This window comes from Hermetia illucens, chromosome 3 (assembly GCF_905115235.1).
Source record: "Hermetia illucens chromosome 3, iHerIll2.2.curated.20191125, whole genome shotgun sequence".
NCBI classification, from domain to species: domain Eukaryota; kingdom Metazoa; phylum Arthropoda; class Insecta; order Diptera; family Stratiomyidae; genus Hermetia; species Hermetia illucens.
The window spans coordinates 122,950,917-122,968,085 of NC_051851.1; the positions used below are offsets into that span (position 1 = coordinate 122,950,917).

A 17,169-nucleotide genomic window follows, 5' to 3' on the forward strand; every position below is an offset into this window, starting at 1 on the left:
GAAAATCCTGGGACTTCCCAAAGAGGGGAAGAAGGGTATTATCGTCTTGAGTGTGATAATTGCAGCATTATCTACGTGTTCTTCGTCGGCGCAAAGATACTAGATAATCCTGGAACCCATTGAAGAACAAACTTGACTGGTTTCCGTACTGGATCTTAGAACGGTGTGGGGAGTTTAGATATTCGCTTCACCTTCGCTTCATCGATTTCGAGAAAGCTTTCGATAGCGTGAGCAGAGATTTCTGTCCTTAACGCAGGAGTAGCATCCTGGAGACGTTAATATATGTTTCCAGAGCGAGATATGATGGTGTTAAATGTCACATACTGCATCAAGAAAGAACCTCAAAGGAATTTGAGGTCGAAAGCAAAGTTCACTAGGGTTGCATTTTATCAACCATAGTATTTCTCCTTGTTATCGCCCTTCATTCTGCTTGGAGTGGAAGAATTTAATGGACGATTACATGTTTTCTCATAAACCTTGATTACGCTGATGACATCTGTTTGCTCTCTTCTTGGGTCATGGACGTAGAAATAGAAATAAACTGAAGATAAACACTTTCAAAACTAAGATTCTCAATCTAACGAGTCACCGCACCCTCCCTATCTATTAATGAGCAGAGCATCGAAGGCGTCGACTAATTTGTGTATCTAGGAAGTGTAGTTTCTGCCGACAATGGCACCGAACTAGATGTCGCTCGAGACATTAACAGCGTTAATCTGCTTTAGCTGCCTTGTATAGAATCTGGAAAAACTGCTATCCCAACACCATGATCAAGTTCACACTGTTCTGTGCTTGTGTTCTTTCTGTGTAGCACATGGGAAATGACCACCATTGCCACTTTAAAGTTCCAAACATAATTGCTGAATAAATAATTAAGGCCTGGATTTAGGCATCTAAGGACAAGCTGGACCATAAGCACTTCAGACAAAAACTCACTGAGGAAAAGAAAAACTGGTCCTCGAAATACTGGTATATGAGGAATAAAAACTCATTATACGGCATTTCAAAAATAAAATTTGTCTTTTTTTTTCATCATAAAATAAGTAAAAAAAGCGACACACATAACCGGAGAAATTGCTGAGTACGCCATACAGTCGGACCTATTTTCTCAAGGTGACCGGCGAGTAGATCGCCCTAAAAGCATTTAGTGCAGAACACTAGATGTCCTGCAGGGAGTTGAAGTCCATTTCAAGTAACCGTAAACGATAGCGTGTAGGTGTGGTTGACGCGCTATTCTCCACATTGTGCAGAAGCGGATCGGGACCGGAAGAGATTGCTTGTCATAATCAGAAATAACTGCGAAATAAGAAAGCCTTTGGATCAATTTTTAAAGCTGACAAAGCAGCGTCCGCTTCTATAAAATTTGATCACGAAAGTCCTCTCCTCTATATAGCAATACTATCTCCATATGTTCTATAATCAGTTATATGTTGCGTTACGACCATTCAAACCTAGAATTTGTACTATGTCATCTTATTTTCGCCCATTTCACTTAGAATATTTATTTCTTCTTCTATGACCTCGACAATTCAACCATGAAGGATATATTTAATCAGCCATGCCATTCTTAATTAATTTTCCTAACTAAACTCATACGAAAAAGCAAAAAATAACATAAAGACACAAAACTTTTCGTATAACATCTTGGAAACGTCCGAAAGCTTGAATGACACGAGAACGGGCGCCACTGGACAGGAGGCAAAGTAACATATTGTTGGCCTAAGATGGATTTTGATGTACGGCAATTTTGATCGAGTAATAAATCCAAGCACAAGAGTTCTGAATAAAACTTTTCTACTCCGTAGTTTTCTACTGCCGCCCAGAGTTAAGGGAGTACACCACTTGCCATACGAGGCAAGCAAGCAGGACGAAAAACAAAGCCTAATATGTCGGGAAAAGTTGAAAACTTAACCAATCACGACCACGTGTGGCTTAAAATGCTCAAAATATTACCCGTTTGATTGTAGTAACCTTATGCTGTGTGCCGGCCCATGAAAAGGAAAAGATCACCGCAACTGCCAAAAAATACCACTCAGGAAGGCTTCTGATTTCCAGTGGTGAGGGTCAAACTTAGCACATAATATACGTACACGTATGTGATGACAATCATGTATCAGCATATTCGCCGGGCAAATAAAAACAAACGAGACTTTATTTATCCAAAAATGTCCTTTATATAAGAAGAAGTTTCTCATGATGCCGCACCAAACCCTTCATTCACATTACTGCCGCATCCTGCTTTCAAATAAGCGATCCGAGGACTTTCTTCACTCCTTGAACTCGAGGACGTCACCACTCTGGCAGCACAACTAACTTTTGATTAGAATCGAGAATAGAATTATAAATGAGAAAAGGAGGCAGACGTTCAAAGAGATGACCATCTCGGATGAAGAAGCCAGGATGAAAATAATGTCATTAATACGCCAGCAATACTTATGGCCGGCATATTGACGAATACCCGTTGATGCAGAAATCTCGAGGCCATTCGTTGGTCACATAACTGCCTTAAAATGTCAGGAGTTTTTTTCATTTTTCTCTAAGCATTTTCTTTTTAAGCTTACTTGACATTGTTGTCAATTTAGCCATGTCAAAGGGCTGGAAACATCAAATAAATTGATGCAACTCTCTCATTTTTGCCAGCTTCTTGAAACTGAATAGGAATTGAAAAACCTTCCAACTAATAATTAAATGGTTATCCATATAACACTCCACCATCTCCCTTCCAGTAACTCTATGACAATGACCACCCCGAATCCACCTACTCTACGCTACCAGCTATTCCGTAATCGTTTATTAGAAAACTTCGCCGTTATACTTTTTTATGTTTTCTCGTCCGACGTGTAATGGCCATCAACTTTTAGGCAGATTGCTTTCGTCCTTCATTTTATTCCATCCCCTGTTCGCCGTTCACCACTAACACGTTCTAAAGACAATACACGGGGGTTCTGTTGCTTGTGATTTGCTCCCTTGCTCCGTTCGAGATGTCATTAGGGGATTATGAGGATTTAAGATTTTTCCACTATCTTTCGTTTCGGGTTTGGCGGCGAGTGCCTCTGGTCGTCTTTTTCGGAAGGGTGAAACGTGCACATGGAAGTTACCGGGTAACGGAGAGAAAAATGGAAAGGATTCGAAGATTTCTTTGTTCAGTACTCACCAACAACGTGAACGTATCCAAATTGTGTTTTGGCTGTTACGGTGTTTATCTGACACATGTAACGACCTTTATCCTCTTCCTGAACGTTGTTGATATGCAGGAACCAGGTTCGATGCTTATCGTGTTTGTCGTGCGTTACACTGATGCGTGGATTGCGCGTAATCACATGATTATGTACAGTTAAAATTGCAGATTGTTCGAAATGCATCCAAGCGACCTACGGAAAGAAGAAAGAAATTAGAAAGATTTGCAAATCGATAAACCTAAAAATGTGTAAAACGGATCGAAGAAACACTAAGGAGCAGTTTCGTGGTTGCTTAGCAGCATTTTATAGTAAACCCAGGTAACTTCACTTTATATGAGGTAGTTAGTATGACATACCTCAAGTAAAAATTCTTCTTCTTCTAAACAGTTCAGTTCTCCATTAGCTGATAGCGTTGGCCCGAGGTATTTAAATCGCTCGCTCCCACTGACAGTGATTCTGCCTGTATCATGGGAATCGGTCGTCAAAAATTCAGTTTTGTTTAGATTCAATCTGAGACCGTGTTTCATGAGGCGATCAGTCCATTTTTGGACAAGTTGCTCGAGATCATTTTTGCTATCAGATGCTAGGAAAACATCATCTGCCTAAAGCAGTGTGTAGGGCGCTGGACGTTGGATATCCCGTCTGACGGTGTCCATAACAAGAACAAAGAGGAGTGGCGAGAGGGCGAAAACTTAATATCAGGTACCAAGTTAAAATATTTGGAAGCGGGGAATATATTAAAAAAAAATCTGACAGTTGTACGCTTGCTTGAGATACTGTAGTTAATATGTACGCTATAACCAGTAAAAGGGGCACAGTAGTTATTTTCCATTATGATAATAACAATGATAATGCGTTTAAGTTATTATTACTTCAGTAGTTTTTTAGCAATCCTCTTCTTTTTTAGCCTTTGTTATATATCCTAGCGGTGCTGCCTCGTCTAGATCGGGCTCGACACATTCATCGGTGAGACGCTTGGTCATCTAGCGTATCAAACCATCGTTACTTTATTCGGCCATTGGATCTTTTCGTAGCAATTCAGATGTTCAAACCAAGCTTAGTTCGTAAGCCCCCTTTGGCGCGAATCACATGTACTTGGAAGGTTCAACCCGAAAAGGGTGATCTGCAAAGGTATCATAGGAACCGGCATGGCCTTTGAGAGCATGTTCTTTGAGAATTTCGCCCCGGTTATTTGCGGTTGGCCTTCTTGTGAGAGTTCCATAGTGGTTATGATTGCGCCTTTTTTCGCGGGGAAGTTCCTCATGGGCTCAAGCGTGGAATTGCGTTGTACAACTCGAGCGCCGTGCCCCAATATACAAAGCAAACCAGCGTTGCTATGCCAGTTATGGCGGGGCTCTGATTGTGGTCTCTAAAGCAATCCATGTCCGAAAACGACTGGGATTATGCCCAGGATCTTAAGTACTCGGAAGGTCGCTGTCACTGACAGCGAGTCTTATGTGCTTGTTGCTGGTCTGAATTCCTCGGGATTTGCTATAGCACCTGGACAAAGATATGTATTTCAATTTAGTGTCACAACAGCTTACCTGAGCAATATTGTGGAAAAGGAAGTTTCCATCTAAGTCCCATATTTGATGGAAGTCTCACTTTTCTACACTGGTACAAACGGTTTAATCAGGGCATTCGGAATTTCGAAACTATGCTCAAGCTCAGTTCCATGAAAATGCTTAAGAACGCTTCAGAATGGACTTCGGCATAAATGTGTGGCATGGTATCTATCAAAAAGATTAGAGTTAGCATAATGAAACTAGCGGCCCGTTGGCAGCCACAAGGATATTATTTGATGCGAAAATAGGTAGCTAGTACTCATCATGTCGCGGACAGTGAGTGTGTTCGTCGTTACTACTTCAGTCGTAAAACCAGCAGCACCGAGTGCTATGAAACGCAGGTGGACAAGGTCTACCAAGCCAAACGACACTATTGAAAATGTGGCATAGCATTGACATGATGCCCGCGCAGTTCAGTACGTCGACATTCTATAGACAAAGAAATCCAGAAACATTGAAACCTTGAAATCTACGATCAAGATTGAAATTTGAAAATCACGAAGGTGGTTGAGAAGAATAGCTTGAGAACGTTGTGATCCATTATACTCGACTCCCCTGTCTAACGGGACATCCAGGTACGTTTACGTATTGCATGATTTCCGTTAGTGGATGGGATGCTACCAGCTGTAACATGTGTCCATAAGTTAGGCACTCACGTATCGTCTTATAAAATTCTTATTGTGAATTTACGCCCAGCTATTGAAATATGGCCATTCAGAACGCAACCATTACTTCTGCCAGGCTTCCTGCTTTTCGGCAAGATAAGCATGTTTTTTTGGTTCTGACGGGAAAAGTTTGTCGTGTCGAGCAACACCTGTTCCCATAAGGAGGTTATTCCCAGTTTTTGATAGCGGTCTTAGACAATACTACGACACTCCCAATTCCTGGTCCTGGTCCGGTCATGGAGGCAATTGAACCATTTTCAATTTAATTTAATTTAATTTCTCTCTACAACTGAGGTATCCAGTACCCAGAGAAGTTCCATCGTATCGAGTTCAGAAGTTCAGAGTTCTATCGATTTCTATATTATTGGCCGATATTTGAAGTGATTGAAAAACTACTCAACGCCTTAAATGCAGCTTTACTCGCAGTAAAAAACGTTCAGCCAGTCTTTTAACTGCTCCGTAATCACCAATAACTCCTATTTGGAGTGAGATTAGTTAATAGTGATAAGCCTTTTGTTTCACCTTAACCCACCACAGTATAGATGCATTAGGGAATACGATAATGCTAGTAACATTAATGCCCTTCACTGTATAAAACCTATGTCCCCATGTCGAGCCTTAGATCCACCTACAGAGCCCATACTCTGTGAAAGCTTGTTTCATCTATACCTCTACATTCTTGTTTCAGACAAGCTCCTTATTTTGAATAACTTCTAGATGTTTGACTTCTTCAGAGAAGGTTATTCCCCTCACTTTGGAAACGAAAGACCTTCAGTTTCCTCCTTCCTGTAAATAATACCATCCTGATTTTATTTGAAGAGAATGAAAGACCATGTCTGACGTACCAACTGTCAATCAATTCAACGGGGCGTTGTATTTTTCTACACACTATTCTGAGGTTGAAGTGTTAATAGCATGTATCATTGGAGGCGGCCTCCGTTGTCAAAAAGTGGTAAACACCCACTTCAGCGCACAGCAATCTCTGCGCGGCATCACAAAGTTTTTTGAACAGTACATACTCAAAGGCCTTCTCCCCTCCCCCCATCACGCCTTTCAGAATTACATCCCCTATTCTTGAAGCCAAAAAATGAAGAGCATGGTATGCATTCTGGTTTTCATTTGTTAGCTCTCCTTCCTCCTCCTTCTGTCACCTCTTCTTTCGGAAAAGTCCCATTCTTCCGAAAGACTGTGTCCTCACTGAAATTAAATTTCTGTCCTGTTTTCTAAGAGAATCTAACTTTGCAGACTCATCCGTTTATAGGAGTCTACACAGCTTTAAAGTTTCTCTTTCGCCTTATAATTCCTCACAGTATGTTTTAAATGAGTCTCACTTCGAGCACCTACGGACGATTCAGAAGTCATCTGGGTTAATTACCTGAGTTTAACGGATCTCATCTTTACCAGGAGTGTCAAAACAGTCTTTAGTTTCCCAAGGAGCTACGCTGTGTTTCCAGAGAGATCATTGAACTTTGCCAAATTCATTTTCCTAGGCTTCCTTTTTTGCATTACCGTCTGTTCGCCCGCAGTAGTCAGGCAGAATTCTAAGTATCGGTAGGCCGACAATGAGACTTCGTCTGGCAACCAATATTTTTTAATAAACTCGTAACATTTTTGAACTGCAAATTGTTAAGACAACTGTTCACTTGTTCTTCGCTCCACAAACATAGGGGCACGCTCTATGTTCGCTTGCCTCTAACAATTTTGACATCACGATTCAAGCTCTCGGTCTCGGCAAATTGTCCCTTTGACATTTTGCCATCCCCAGAGGAAACCCCAATGGCAGCGATGAGAAATGAGGCAGCGCAGACTTCGAGTCTGTCTGTGGTTTCTTACCAGGTAGAGAGTTTAACCTAAACCACCACAGGCTTCCCTGTTCCCTTCTTCAGTGTATTCTCTTCTGAAATTCAAATAATAAGTTGCTGGTTCAAGATCTGGCGCAGCTTCTTTCGGCTCCGATTCAGGATTATATCTCTACTGTACCCGTTCTTCTTTGCTGTGTCAAGTATATATTTAGTTTCTCTTTCTCTCCTCTCCTCGTTGAGGAGCGTTGCGATCATCATGTGAATCATGAATTTTGAGGTTTATGCAATTCTAAATTAGAAAGAAGGGTTTCGTATGTATATGAAAGGCAGTTTTCTGTAGAATTTGGCTTCCTTTCTTCATTGAGCTGAGTTTTCGTGAGTCGTAAGCCACTTTTCAAATAGAGGAACTCCTTCGGAGATATCCTTTTCCTTGAAAGAGGCTGGTTTTTGGACATTTCTCCACAAAAGTTAAAGTTATCCCGGAACGCATCAGGAAGCACTTCGAAAGCTTAAAAGTAAGTTGATTTCCGGTCGGGATCTTCCTGTACCGATCCCCGAACGCTTCTGATCATTGTAAAACGGTCTGCGACATTTACATCACCGCCCCACTTGCTTTTCATTAGAGATGGGTAGATGATTTACTAACATTACCGCATTACCATGCCTCACCGCATTACAAAATCGTCGAAGTATATCTGCTGTACGCGAAAGGGGCATTGCAGAAAAATTATTAGCTTGTATCAGAGATTACATATAAAGGTAGAATATGTCATATGGTGTATCGAGGTAATTTCTTAGACGAGTTTTATATCGAAAGCGGAGGCCGCCACAGTTCTATCTAATCACGGACACTTTTTCTTCTCTTTATTGATGACGTTCTCCATGCTGCCTTGGTTGGAGGACGCATGGTAATTCAATGGACGAAATAATTTTCTTGAAGCACCTCGACTGATGATATCTGGCTGCTCTGTATTTAGAGAGCGAGGCAGGTGAAATTGGACTGAAGACATACATCAACAGCACCAAAGTTCTTAGTCTGACGGGTCATCGCATTTTTCCTATTTGTATTAGTCGACAAAACATCGAGGGTGCTGATCAATTTACATACTTAGAAAACATTGTTTGATCGAACGGTGGAACCAAACTTATTGGACGTGCGGCTTTTTTCGCTGAAAAATTTCGAAATGCAGCTATCTCAACTACTTGGGAGTTATATATGGAAAGCGACCACCACTATTACTCAAAAGCTTCAACCTTTCATCAATTTATGTTGGCGTTGTGTGATCGAGGTATTCTGGCGTAAGACAATAACTAATGAAGAGCTGCGGCAGCGTACTACTTGGGGATTTTAACAGCCAAGTAGGGAAGGATATTCAGGCGATACGTTGCCTCCCATAGCTTACACCAAAATACAAATGATAACGGACTGCGGATTATTCAATTAGCAGGGTCACATGAAATGGTTGTTAGAAGTACCTGGTTTGCGCGGAAAGCCGTTCACAAACATACATGGGCCTCTCCAGACGAGACCACTTTCAACCAAATTGACCACGTGTTGATCGAACGCCGCCACCTTTCAGCCTTGATGAATGTCAGAACATATAGGGGGGCCAATATAGACTCGGACCACTATCTCGTTAGCCGAGGTCGGATTACGACACCACCTACAATCCCCTCTGACAATCAGGTGAGAGTGAACACTGAAGCCATCCACAACACAGCCCTCCGCGACACCTATAAGAAGGAAATGGATACCGCAATAACCGCAGTCAACAGAGGTCCTGGAGATGAAGCAACAACAAATGATCTTCACAACCACCTGAAGAACGTTGTCATTAATACAGCCACAAACATACCTGGCCCCAGCCGCAAAAGGAGTCGGAACGGCTGCAGCAATTATAGAGGTAGGTAGGTCTTGCTAGGCTGAATGGCCCATACCAAAGGGGCTTCACTCCAGACAAATCAGCAAAAGATCAGATTTTCTCTCTCCGGCAAGCGATGGAGAAACTATTGGAATATGGACAACTTTAAAGCCGCCTACGATAGCATAGCCAGGTAAAACTGTACACGGCCATGAGAGAATTTGGTATCCCGACGAAATTAATAAGACTGACTAGGGTGACCCTGACCAATGTGTTAGGCGAGATAAAAGCAGCATGATCACTCTCAAGACCATTTGACAACTTCAGCACCGAAAACCAACCAACCAACAACATCAAACCGCACTGATCAAACGGGAAGAATAAAGATAGGAGAATACAACTTTGAGACCGTTGACAATTTCTCTTATCTAGGGTCGAAAATCACAACCGATAACAGCTACGACGAAGAAATCCGCGTACAGCTGTTGTCAGCCGACAAAGCCTATTTCAGCTTACAAAAACTGTTCCGCTCGAAACGTCTCACCATAGGGTCAAAGCTCTTACTGTACAAGACTATGATCTTGCCAGGCCTTATGTATTCCTCCGAAACTTGGGTTCTTAGCAAGAAAGATTACGAACTCTTGGCCGCATTCGAGAGAAGAATCCTCCGAAAATTTTTTGGCCCCCTATATGAGGATGGACGATTCCGTAGTCTACAGAATGACGAAATCTATGAGCGATACAAAATCCGGTTCAATAGGTTACAGTGGGCGGGTCACTTAATCCGTATGGATGAGGATGATCCCACCCGGAAAGTCTATAAGGGCAATATCTATGGTAGAAAAAGAAGACGGGGCAGACCCTGCCTTAGATGGAGCGATGGCGTAAGCCAGGACGCCAGATAGCTTTTGGGGATATCGAATTGGTGGACCTCGGTGAAAAACCGGGATGTCTGAATTTCCTTATTAAGGCACGCCTAGACCGGATACTGGTTGTTGCACCGTTGATGATGATGATGATTACGAGTTATGTCATGCATGATCGACGAATGAATCGCCCTAGAACTAGGAATATTAACGTTATCAGAAATGCACCAAATGGAGGATTTCACCAAATAGACTTTTTTTAATACATTGACCTTGAAACATAGCCGGGTCGGACCATTTCATGCGCATGACATCTTTTTAGCTCCTTGTTCCAGAATAAGTCCTCTCCAATCACTTCAACAGTGTCCGAATAGGTGAATGGTTAGAGCACAACGCTATCGTACGAAAGTCGCGGTTCAAATCTCACTGGTGGCACTGGGATTTGTATCGTGATTTGATGTCGGATACCTGTCGACGCAGCTATGAATGGGTACCGTCCATATTCACGTTTTATATTCTTGGAAAATAAGTTAGCAATGCAAAATTACAATTCAGGTAAAAATTGTAACTTTAGTTACGACCACCGGCGAAATAATGCCGCCTAACTTTGTTACTTGTGGCTTAAATTTTTCGAAAAAAATTATCAAAAGTTGTTCGAAATATCACTAACATGGTATCCAGATGTGATTGAATTCTATTTGATTTTCCGCATTAAAAAGAAATAACAAAAAACTACGTTGAAAAAGGCTTTCTAATGTGGGTTCCGCCTTTAAACACGACTTGCCAAAAGTTTTAATTTTAACTTTGTGGTAAGACTTCTACCAGCAATATTATATTTGTAGAAATAGATCAACTTCCTTTTTCAATTATTCAGTGGACATGTGCTTATGTTTTCCCGAAGGTATTTTCCGAGTTTTTGTTTTGTTCCATTTTATAGCCTTCAATAACCCAAAATATATATATGATCGCATTTACCCCTTTAATGTAGTATATCGTGTCAATCACACCTACACGCCATCCTTCGTGGTTACCTGAAACCCAAGATTTTCTGATACGCCTGCACTCTCTTTTCCGTCAAATACCTTTGGGAAGGCCCACTCATCGCCCAATTTGGGAGAGTGGGTTCTATCGCAAGGCGTAGCCAGCAATGCAATTGCAGCCCGTTTTTATTGTGTGACTTATCCACTGCCAGTTCCGCCTTTGCACCACAATGTGTACGAGTGCCAGGCGAGTGCCGACCAAGTTCTTCGTGTAAGGTTCGTTTCGGCAGAGTGCGATGTACACGTCATTTTGAGAACCTTGGTTATGTTGGTGTTTATCTGCAATCCAACTCTACTTGCTTCTCTTTCCAAATCCAGAGTCAAGGCCCATAGCCCGGTAAGTGAGCAAACACCAGTCACCCGTGTAGTCGAAGTGGTTGAGGAAAAATATCATCGTCCATTGAACTCCTTCAACTCTTTCGGCCACCGATAACAAGAAGAAGTAATATCGGTGCCAGGATGCAATCGTGACGAACTCCACTTTGGGCTTCAAAATTCTCCGAGATTTTATCTCCATGCAGCTTGTAGCATTACGCGCCATCATATGTCACTCTGACAATCGCTATTAGTTTTTCCGGAATGCCCCTCCTACGTAGAGCACTTCAGATATATTGCCTGTTCACGCTATCGAAAGCTTTTTCGAAATCGATTAAGAATAGGTTCAGAGTGGATCCAAACACCGCGCACTGTCCGAAGATGAACCACAGGTTCTTGATGTGGTGAATGCAGGATTATCTGGAGCAGAAACCAGCCTGCTCTCTGTCGATCAGGCCTTCGAGATTTTTTTCAATGCGTTCCAAGATTATTTTAGCTATGATCTTTGCGGCGATATGGAGAAGTCAGTTATCCGTCCAGGTGCCCTTCGGGTATCATCCTCTTCTTCCATTTTGTAGGAAAAGTTTCGGATTTCCAAGATTTCCGTACAAGTGGCAGTAGGAGAGTTGCAGACATTGCAGTTGCAATGAAAAATAACTCTTTGGAAAACTGTCAAGTCCTGCGGCTTCACTCCATTTGAGTGCATTAACGGCCGATACGATTTCGCTTCCTCTTGGCAGAACAGCCCGTATCCGTACATTACGGTGATTAACTATTTAATCCACTAAGGAGGAACTTCACCGGATGTGATACAGTTAAGAGCCGTAGTGAAGTTTTCCTTCCACCTCTTCACCTGCTCGCCATGGTAGATGAGAAGTTCACCGTCAATATCCTTCGCGGGATCATCGAAAGATTTGCGACCACACGCAAATTCTTTCACAATGCGATATACACTCATAAAATCATTGCATTCTGCGGCATTTTCAGCTTCGCTGGGCAGCGAAATAATGAACTTCTTGGAGCTCCGCTCCGTATAGGAGTTCAAGTGCGTTACGCCTGCCATCACTCCGAACGATCAACGTGGTTTCCAACACTTCCGTCTATCAATTCCGAAGCTATTCAAATCCTGGGACGCTTTTTCGTGTAGCACCTGAGAAAAGAGCATTTATAATGGATGCTCATCGATCTTCTCAGGCGGATTACTCAGTATATCTGCCGGCAAATCAGCAAAATATTTCTCCCATTTTCGAGCGACAGTTGAATCATACAAGCGATTATTTTTGAACTTGGGGGTCGAAGCTCCTCAACCCTGTGAGAAATGGTGGACGCAACACGCTAGCGAACGTTAACGACCAACAGATGGTGATTCCTTTCGAATCCAATATCAGCGCCACCCTGGTTACGCACATCCAGGAAACAACTATTAAATTTACTGCTGATCTCGGAGGGGTCAATCTGATTGCTCGCACAGTGTCGGTCAGCTGAAAGTTAACTTGTGACAGACTCTGTGCCCGAACAATGTGCCACCAGTGCAGTTGCAGAAATCTGCAAAACATTCCACCATTATTGTTACGGTCGCCAAGAGCGTATTCCCCATCAAATGTCCGAGCGAAGTGTCGTCAGAGTCCACCTTGGCATTCAAATTACCCATCACGATCAAAATTTCACCGTGCGTATAATTGCTCGTAGCATCCTTCTCCACTATATCGGAAGGCTCGGTTGGTACATAGCACTGTCCAATTGTGATGCTCCTTAACCTGGGCGAGAATCCTGCAGTCGGAAGTATGTCGGAAATTGGTTGCCAGGTGAAGAGAGCGCGCCTTGTGGTAGCCGTTAGAAACAACCCGACATCGGATTCCCGTTGGCTGTCACTTGGCTTTTCAGAGGAGGCAGGATCACTTTAATCCTTCTACTGATCACTTGTTTGCTTACTTTCTAAATTGCCGCTCAGTACAGTGTTAGTATTGCTGGTATTTTAAAACTAACAAATCGGAAGTCGACCACGACCTTAAGTGTAGCGAGGTGTTGTGCTCTTTTATTAGTTCACATATATAACACCAATCCAAATCGTAACGAGAATTGCTGAGGAAGACTTGAGTGTTTCTTCATTTTCCGAAATTGGATAGCAGAAGCATACGTCAACATTTCTGTGCGGTTTCAATTAAATTTCCGTTCTTTCCTACTTTATACGTACATATAAATGTAGTACTGTCCTCACGGCTACCAATAAATCACCTCAATTATTACATTTAATCAATTCAAGGACTTCTCTTCATCAAAACAGCATCAATTCACCTATTCAGGTGATTATTTTTACCAGGAAAATATCCCATTCATTCTCAGTTTGTGGCTTGTTTTCTACGTTTTCTGGCTATTGAATTCACAATATAATGCCGTCTGAAACTTTGTGAGTCTTTATAATCATTAAATTTGTTCCAATACAAACATTAATCGTTTCATTTCTAAATTTGGATAAATCAGACGTCATTCTCTTTTCTGCTACATCAAAGCACAACATACAAAGCAAACAACTTAAAGTAGCTGCCCGTGAAATTCTCATCCCAATTAGCGAGCAAGACAGAACAAAGGAGTAGCAGTCGCTACCCACAATTTTCCACTAAAACGATTAAAATGAAACGACACCCAAGATCCGAATGCTGAACTCAAGTGAACAAAGAGAAGCAAAATCCAATTCTTTGCAAAATATCCAAATTCATCATCCTCTCTAACCAAATTTCGAAAAAGGACACAACATTTTCCAGTAGCTCACGGTCTAGAAGCTTTTCAAGTGCCTGAAAGTAACTTTCTGACTGTACCAACAGCATCCCACCCTCAGTGCCAGGTAGTAGTAAAAAAGCCTTTTAAAGTACACAATTTCAAAAGAATTTATTTTATTTTGGAAGAAATATTTTATTGCATGAGTTGTAATACCGCATAGAAATGAAATGCGTTGGTGAGAATTGTACTCACACCCTCCTGTGCTCATATCCTTGGAGCTTTTGGAGGGCCGCTGACTATCTTATGGTGACGGTGAACACTTCAATAGCGACCACTCATCAAAAACCTTGCACTATATTATCCAAATTTTGAGTCCACTGCATAAAACAAAGGTATTCTTATTTCCCCTGCGGTTTACGAGGGACTTTATGCAGTTTCAAATTCCGCTGTTTTATTGCAAGCACTGTGCGAAGGACATTCTCGATAATCTCTCTCTTTGAGTGGGAAAAATAAAGCACACAAAATAAGCGGACTCTTTCCGAAGTGGACCCGTGAAAAAGTACATAGCAAAAGGTCAATTGGTTGGCATTTGAAGGCCAGGAGTGATAACGAGGATAATTTATATGGGGGTGATCTGTCTTGGAAGTCAAAATGCCATTCAAGTTCGTCTAAGGTAAGAAATTTTCCTGCGGTTAATTTTTTTGAGTCCATCCTCTAACTTTTTGGCTTTCGCAACGTTTCAAGCACAAAGGATGTTATTTGTTGTTGTGATTTTCCCTCCTTTCTATTTGTCAACATTTCAAAGGCACGGAATCGAAAAACTGATTTTTTTGGGATAAAATCTATACACCCACTTCACAGAAGAGAGTCCTTGCGAAACGACGGTGAAATCATACTATTGCTAGCAACGCCGGACTCTGCCCACCATTTCGAGTAGCTGGCATTCCGCAGTTCCGCAGACTTGATCCGTCTACGAATTATCCTTGAAGAGAATCGAGCGTTTTACCTGGAATTTTTGTCGTCGTTTATACGAAAAAGTGTAGAGGATAAGTTTGGAGGTCTCTAATTTTGTTTATTACTTTTGTGCCGAGTTCTTTTATTTGCTATTTTCATTTCTTTCTCTGATACAGCTTTCTATAGAAACTTTGCCGAATATTTTTATACTTTATCACTACTGTTGCTGGGTAGGAAACTAGAGACCAGACATCGCGGAAAAAATGTCGGATAGACAACAACCAAACTCAGCCAAAGTGGTTATTTCTGTGTTTATGAAGGGGTGGAGAATTCACTGAACTTGAATGGCGCTTGAAAATTAGTTGTTGCGGAAATACTACGGTGAATGTCTTAAAACTGAACCTTTCTACGCTGCGGATTTTGAACAGCAGCACACAGATTTATTAACTCAGCTTATTTGGAAAGGTGCACCTGAAGTTGGAAAAGGATTGCATTCTTAGTATGAATTAATTAGAGGTTTTCAAAAGTGGAAACACTTCATATGCATAACCATAGATACTCGCATAAATGCTGCGCGAAAGTAAGGAATGAAGCGATTCCACAAGGTTGGACAATGGAATATAGAATAAGACGGGAATAGAATGTGTTGTGGATTTTTACGGAATGGAATGCAATTGACGCGACTCTGGTTTGCTTTGCACTTACCATTCATTTCACTGTCATTTGACCTTTGTGCCTATCCATGCAAAGCGTATTGTTAAAAAGAAACCTGAAATTGTTCGTTTATCATTGTTAGGATTTAATTTAATTTTACGGCTGAATCCAAGATAGCTTGCAGAAAATTTATTTTTAGAACGGTTTACCACATCGCTTATTGTCTGTTGCAGGAATCTACGAGCTTTCCGTCGTTGCTGGCTTGATCAGCAACACAAATCACATACTCTAACAATACTACTACTTCCTACTTCAACCATTCTTCAATATGACCACAATGTCCTTTCTGGCAACCAACTCTTAGGGGAACTTATTCATAGAAGTCCGTCTCTCAAATAGAAGTGTAATCCTCCGCTTCGTCAATCGTCAATTTAAGAATAATGTTGCTTTAGAAGGTAACATCGTTATTCCAGAAAAACTCTCCATAAATTCATTTGAGAACTAGCTAAAACGGAACTTAGATAGGAAGTTGTTATTGTTTGGATCTTTAGCAAATAGGTACTTCCAGCAACCATTTCGTGTAACACTGCTAATTGAATAATCCGCAGTCCGTTATCAATTGTATTTTGATATAAGCTATGGGAGTCAACGTATCCTCTGAATACGCGCTCCGTCCCTACTTAGCTATTAAAATCCTCAAGTATGATTTTGATATCATACCTGGGACAGGCTTCGAGGGTTCGTTCTACTGCTTCGTTGAAGGTATCCTTCTCCGACTCTGCAGTCTCCTCTATAAGGGTTTAACTTTAATAGTCCAATTCTTTGCAAACCACAATTTTTAGGTACACCGGAACATAGACTAGGTTTTCACAATCAATACTCGATAGATTTAACAATTAGACTTTATTAATTAATTTATTTAAAGAATGAAGAAAGAGTGAAGTGACTATTTTCTCGTTAGAGGCAGAAGAGAATTATCTCCTTCATGTGTTTCTTTTCTGCCCCTAACTCATGGCACACTTTTCTCGCCAGTCTTCCACTCCCGTGGCGAGCTCTACAAAGTGGATAGTTCCGCGCCATCTATTTGTTCGCATTCGCAACATTCGAAATAAATTTCGAATGCTGCGAATCCTGCCGCGCCACATCACTCCGCCCCCAGATGAAACCTAGGGGTTTCGGCGACTGATCCCAGAACTTCGTTCACCGTCAATCCACAAAACGGACACGACGCTGCTTCGGGGCGGACACGGGTTTCAGCCTGGACAGAGAGACCGCCTACCTGTGTCTACCGATCTCGAGCTGGAAGAAATGTTCTCCCCGCTCGACAACGCGGTACGGGCCCTCATATGGAGGCTGCAGCGGCTTCCGGACGGCATCCGTCCTGACCAGAACGTGCGTGCACGTGTCCAGTCCCTTGGGCGAACAGGCAGGTGTGGACGAGTGTCGGGTGGGTGGTGTGGCTTTTATGCTTCGGAGATTGTGTCTCAGCAGACGCACCAACCCCGACTCTGTGAGACCCGATCTCTTGCCGAAGAACGGATCGCTTGGG

At 42.0% G+C, this 17,169-nt stretch overlaps 1 protein-coding gene across 1 annotated transcript in view; it reads right to left on the reverse strand.

Moving 5' to 3' along the window:
* LOC119651240 (lachesin-like) overlaps positions 1-17,169 on the reverse strand; it is a 248,053-nt gene that overhangs the window by 61,908 nt on the left and 168,976 nt on the right. The window contains exon 3 of the mRNA XM_038054719.1: positions 3,155-3,371. Within this exon, the coding sequence (XP_037910647.1) occupies positions 3,155-3,371 (217 nt within the window). The remainder of the gene's footprint in view (positions 1-3,154; positions 3,372-17,169) is intronic.